This window comes from Dendroctonus ponderosae, unplaced genomic scaffold (assembly GCF_020466585.1).
Source record: "Dendroctonus ponderosae isolate FM_Combo_2020 unplaced genomic scaffold, Dpon_F_20191213v2 Dpon_F_20191213_1, whole genome shotgun sequence".
Classification (NCBI taxonomy): Eukaryota; Metazoa; Arthropoda; class Insecta; order Coleoptera; family Curculionidae; genus Dendroctonus; species Dendroctonus ponderosae.
Window position 1 is genome coordinate 428,948 of NW_026017110.1, and position 5,902 is coordinate 434,849.

Genomic DNA, 5,902 nt, shown 5'->3' on the forward strand with positions numbered 1-5,902 from the left:
TTATTATTATATCAATCACTGGTATTAAGACGTATTCAAAATTCTTGAAATTTTCTATAATTTGTTTAACAGCACAGCATGAAGGCTTCTGTTTTCGTGGATATCGAATGGCAAATGTGGCACATGTTCTTGATACAGCTTTATAACATTTTTTATAAATAATAAATAAGTTTAAATAATATTCATTTGTATAACTGAAGTGCCCTGGCAAAGGTAACTGACAGCTGTCAGCATTCTTTTGGCATTTGATTACATTAAAAATGGCCAGTTTCGTCATGGCAACTAAGAGTGACAGGATKTAGATGCTGCAAAATAGCCATATGAAAATATTAAATTGGCAATATTTCGAAAACTAAACACTTTTGGAATAGACATCTTTACACAAACTTACACTTATTTTTAATACTGAATATGACAAAATTATCAAAAATGGGGGTTTCCATTTGAAAAAGTTGATTTTGGGCGGTTTTYTCACCTGTATTTTGAAACTTGTTTTTTTAACASTTCGTATCAATAGTCTTCTTCMAACTKTTTTCGAAATTCCWTTAAAGTAAGTCCTTTCCAATAATAAATGCGACTCAAATTAAGCATGACAAATTCCCTTATAGGAAAAATTAATAATTATTCGAGTGGCTGCAACTGTAATTTTTTTCATAAAATTTCAAATATCTCAAAATCGGTTAGCCTCAGGTATAGGATATTCATGAAATACATTTGGAATTTGGAGTAGAATTCAAAAATGTAATAATATATAGGGTGTTCCATTTAAAATAAGCAAGTTGATACCTACTTCCGGTATAACCGGAAACGTGGCCAATTTGAAAATATTTTAGACCGCTTGCTCACAATGACAATTTTAAAATTTCTCCTAATTACAGTTTGTCTGATATCAATCGCGGCGGTTCCCGGTGGGACATCCTGCTAATGCTAATGCCTAAAACCCTGTATACTCTTGAATTTCAGAAAGCCGAAACGAAAATTTAAATTTAAAGACAGTATTTTCTCTTCCAACCAGAACTTTTGGCTTTCAGCGCAAAAATCCGAAAAGAAAGCTCAGTTTTCCCACTGTAAAATACACTTTTTACGCCTTCCGTTATCCTGGAGGCCAAATGTTTCGAGAATTTTTAGAGTCTCGGTCAAAAAATCATCTCTTTCCTCTTTCGTTTCGACATTCTTAATATTTCGTTCACCGTTACGCCCATTTTTAGACAACCATTTAATACTTTCGCATCTTTTCCAACTTAGCGAACAGCCTTAAAATATACGGATACATTTTGTGCACACAATAAGACGAAAGTAATGGAAAAACCAGAACCAATCTGAAATCCGAGTTAAAAAACAATACTATTATCGAGAGCAAATAAATAAATAGCACTTCATTTAGCCCACATCCAGATAAATATAAGTAATTTGTATACCGGGTGTTACAGGATTGAAGTGAAGAGCATAAGTCCATRACGTTAGTCTTTGATCCAAAAACATGCCCTTTCTAAAGCAATTTCGYAAGAAAAATGAATTTCCCTTAACAACTCCAATTCTCGAAAGGGAAGCCTTTATGAAACCATATTAATTTTTCATTCAGTTTTGCTGAACCGAAGCTTCCGGGCACTTTTGCCACTTCAACTCTGAAACCCCATCCGTATAAATAAATTTTATTGGCTAACGTACAATGCCCTTCACCATTTCGTCTACAATCTGAAAGATATACTTCGTGCTAAGTTTTGTTAAGAGAATCACCAGAATATCAGGAATGGAAGATAAACCAAAGTTTCGCGTGAATGTCTGCGAACGCAATCATGTGGTTGAAAAACTGACAATGTTAAAGTGAAATTTCTTCTCAAACAAGCAGACGAACATGTAAATATTTATTTGAAAATCTGGCTAAGGCTATAAAATTCGACACCCTGTACATAATGACTCCAAATTTCTCAACAATTTTATGCTATGCTTTCACGGTAATCGTTTGTCTAAAACTCAGTATGGCACTTTTTCATGAGGGCAGCTTTCTATTATTATACACCTATAAATCCTTTACTGTTAGGTATGGCCGTTTATATACAGTTTTATACAAGTGTTCAGCTTCCCACCATCATCGAGTTTTAGCTATGGAATATTGTTCTTATGCAGATAGTTTTCAGGCAAATTATGAGATCTCGGGGAAAACCCCTACACTCCTTTTCAATTTATCAATGGGCTGGACGGATCAGACAATATGCACCCAGGGAGTGGGAGTGAAAGACCGATTGAAGATGGGAATGCATGAACCCTCAGTATATGTATAATTTATAATTACACCTACTATTAACAATTGTTTTAACTGACGGAATAGGGATGAGAAAATTGTCTTTTAGCACCGCACTCTTACATTAAATACTCTAGGATTACCTACTGTCAGCTGGAGGAACCAGCCTCGGGAGGGGCCTGCCCACCCGAATGACTAGAATTGCCGTTGTTCGTTAAACTAACATCTTTTATGCTCACACTAGTGCTAGTGCTGCTCGGCCTTGCAACACTGGCCTCATTATGACTACCATTACAAGTAACACTTAAATCTATTTTCGTTAAATTCTTCATACAAATCCCTGTATCGGCCTCATCGACAAGGACATTGTTTGTGATGTTAATGTTAGTGCCCGTTTTCCTGCTGGGTTTTTCCAGCAGCACCTCGTCGTTATTGTTGTTTAACACTTCCGAGGCCGGATGGAGCGTGACAATCGATTGTCGTCTCACGGGCGTGACGGGAGATATGGGACTATGCAGGATGGCATAGAATGGCTCCGGCACGTTCGACTCTTTGGCAGGACTCACTGCTGCACTGGACTGGGCTTCTTCCTCTAGCATGCTGGTCTCAGCAGCTGAAGGAATAGTGGTCAGAAATCGCACCTGAAAATTGCAAGAAATCGTCCGGGTTAACTTAGCATTGGAAGGAGGAAATTCTGTCTTTTTTGAAGACAAAAATTTTTGATGCGAAATTCCCAACAAGAAGCTTGTAAAAAAATGAGTCTCTGAAGCTCTTACTGTTAGTCTTCCTGGTGAGCCAGGTGGGTCGAGTTCGTCATGAAAAGCGTACTGCCTGGTCAGTCTCGGCTTCACTCGGATGATCCTCGACGGTTCACTGGACCCACTCGATCGGGACATGCGCCACGTGCTGGTGCTGGCCGTAGTGGCCGAGCCTGACGAATCGTTCCTCGAACTGGACAAATTCGAGTCCTGCGACGTCTTTCGAGTCACCACCCATGAAGACGCTCTCCGCTTCGGGTCTAACATGCGCAATGGGATGCCGCAGTTGTGCGCATTGTTCCTCCATGAGTCCGATCTGAAGCGATGATGGAAGTTCTCAAAGTTAACTCAGTTTCTTCGGCGGTTTCACTATACCTGGACGAGCTGAAATTCTCACTAGAAGACATCGACGACGCCCTTTTGTGTTGCTTCTGCTGAATTTCCGCAATTTGGTACGTGTACGTGTTGCTGGGAGGGCGCCGATGTCGCGTGGGTCTTCTTACGCACAGCAACCAGCGCGCTTTGCCCAGAAGCCAATCTTTAGTGCTCGGCTGTCTTTCCAGGCGGGGCGCCGGTTTCGGCTGTTTCTTTTCGCCAAGAAGTTTCGTATTGCAGGTGCATTGAGGCGGCGGTTGGTGGTTTTGGTTTTCTCTTGATGATCTTCGAAATTGCAACAGACAATCAGTTTTCATGATTGGTCAACGTTTATTGAGATTGCATGAGTGAGGGCGTGACAGGCAGAGAGCTCGCTGTCATACTGAGTAACTGACAGCTGCAAACAACTGAGAGGGCCTGAATGAAAACTGTCAATTGGCAAAATTTTGAAAAATATGCACTTTTGGAATAGACGACTTTACACAAAGGCGGTTTTCTCAACTTGCGACTCGAATCAAGTAACCCATATTTCCTTCTAGGGAAAATTAATAATTTTGCCTACAACTGTCATTTTTACATAAAATTTGAAACATATCAAAAACGACTAAACCTAGATGTATGACATTATACATAATGCTGGGTTTACTGTACAGGGTTATTCACGCTATACGGCACGCAAGTTTGCGGCTAAACCGTTTGATTTTTAGAAAGTATTATTTTATGAATTAATATTTTTTAAATGTGCACTCGATAGGCCTCTATGGATTCATGAAATAATACTTTGCAAAAAACAAACGGGAGTTATGATATCCTATTTAGCCAACTTCACAAATTCATGATATTCTATTTCGCAGCTAAGCATAAGGAAATATCTACTTATGCTTACCAGGCACATAATGTTCTTCAGTTTCACAGATAGCATGTAAACTCATCAGCATTAATTCACTATATATTCTCACAAGTCTGTAATAACGAACAGTTGTATCTTGAAGCTGAAATCCATATCAATCGAAATAAAAATTGTTTTAAAAACTCCCTTTCCAAGGAAGTGATTTTAACTCGGGCTAGCCGCAAACGTCCGTGCCGTATAGCGTGAATAACCCTGTATACATTTAGAACTTGGGATGGAATGTAAAAATGTAAMAATATATGGGGTAWMARARACAGATTTTCGAGACCATTCCTTGAAACTATTGGGTTTTTAGGCCGTCGTAAAATGGAATTTCTTSCTGACGTTTCGCAAGCACGASTGGCTTGCATCTTCAGAAGTGGTTTGCTTGAACAGTGTAAGCGTTCCAATATATGGGGTGTTCCATTTAAAATAACCAAGTTGATACGCACTCCCGGTATGACCGGAAAAGTGGCCGTATTGGAATGATTCTAATTTTGCGAGTCCAACTCGTCAGTTTGCTCGCATTGTTCAGCCATGCAACTTACCTATCGGCCAAGCTGTTTGTGTTGGCGGGAGTCTGCCGGTTGCTGAAGTTGGAGCTGTGCCGACAGCGGCCGATGCCTCTGGTCACTCGGCTCTCCTCAATGGCTTTGCATATCATGACGCAGTCCTTCTTGAACTGCTTCGTCAGGATCGCGTACAAAAACGGGTTGCAGCAGGAATTCAACGGCAGAACGAACACCGTGAACACCTTGGCCTGCTCCAGACTGATCAGCTGCAGGCCGAAGGAGGCGGTGAGCGAAAAAAAGGCGATCGGCGACCAGCAGAGAAAGTCGGTAAAGACCAAGAGAGCCATTCGCTTGGCGATGCGCGAATCGTTGGAGTTCCAGGCTTGGGAGCCGCGGATGGCGCAGTACATTTTCAGGTAGCAGCCCATCAGGATTAAGAAGGCGACGCCGTTAATAAGCATGAGAAAGACCACGTAGGTGAGGCTGATTACGTCTTTTATCTCGAAGGGCAGGCACACGGCGAACTTGCGATAATCCGACACGCTGAACAGGGGAAGGATCGCCATTATAATGGCGAAACTCCAGCCGCATACCATGATGTAGCCGGCGTGCCGCAAAGATAAACGCTTATTGAGGTGCATTGCATGAGTGATGGCGTAATTCCGTTCCAACGTAATCACGGCCAACGTATAGACGGACAGCTCGGAGCTGAGGACGCCGAGAAATCCGGCCAATTGGCATCCAGGAGACATTTGCCAAGGAATGGCGTACATGCGGAATTCCCCTAGAGTGGAGGCATCCACGACGGCCAGGAACCCTGAAATTAAATGGGCTCGCTTTAGGCCCATCTTCATCAGAAACAAGCGAAACGCAGTTTGACGAAACTAAGTTTATGTTAAACGCGTTTAACGACGAACCGTTTTCACCAGCGCTTCGGTACGTTTCGCAAACTGCGTTTTTTGAAACGCAGTTTAAGAAACTGGAAACACTGGCATCGTTGCAAAAGTGAGAAACATTACGATTCTCATCGCAAAATCATCTTATCAAGGAACCATTTGGGTCCATGACGTCAACAACCCGTTATCAAACCCAAACTTGCTGCTCGAACTAACCGCAAAATTTTAGT

General features: G+C 41.4%; 1 protein-coding gene across 1 annotated transcript in view; it reads right to left on the bottom strand.

The window, feature by feature from the left end:
- Positions 1 to 1,852: 1,852 nt before the first annotated feature.
- Positions 1,853 to 5,902, bottom strand: part of LOC109543104 (leucine-rich repeat-containing G-protein coupled receptor 5A) — a gene marked incomplete in the record, with an annotated part of 85,470 nt that continues 81,420 nt past the window's right edge. Inside the window, 4 exon segments of the mRNA XM_048662730.1 lie at positions 1,853 to 2,883; positions 3,019 to 3,316; positions 3,376 to 3,660; positions 4,813 to 5,591. Of these exon segments, the coding sequence (XP_048518687.1) occupies positions 2,392 to 2,883; positions 3,019 to 3,316; positions 3,376 to 3,660; positions 4,813 to 5,591 (1,854 nt within the window).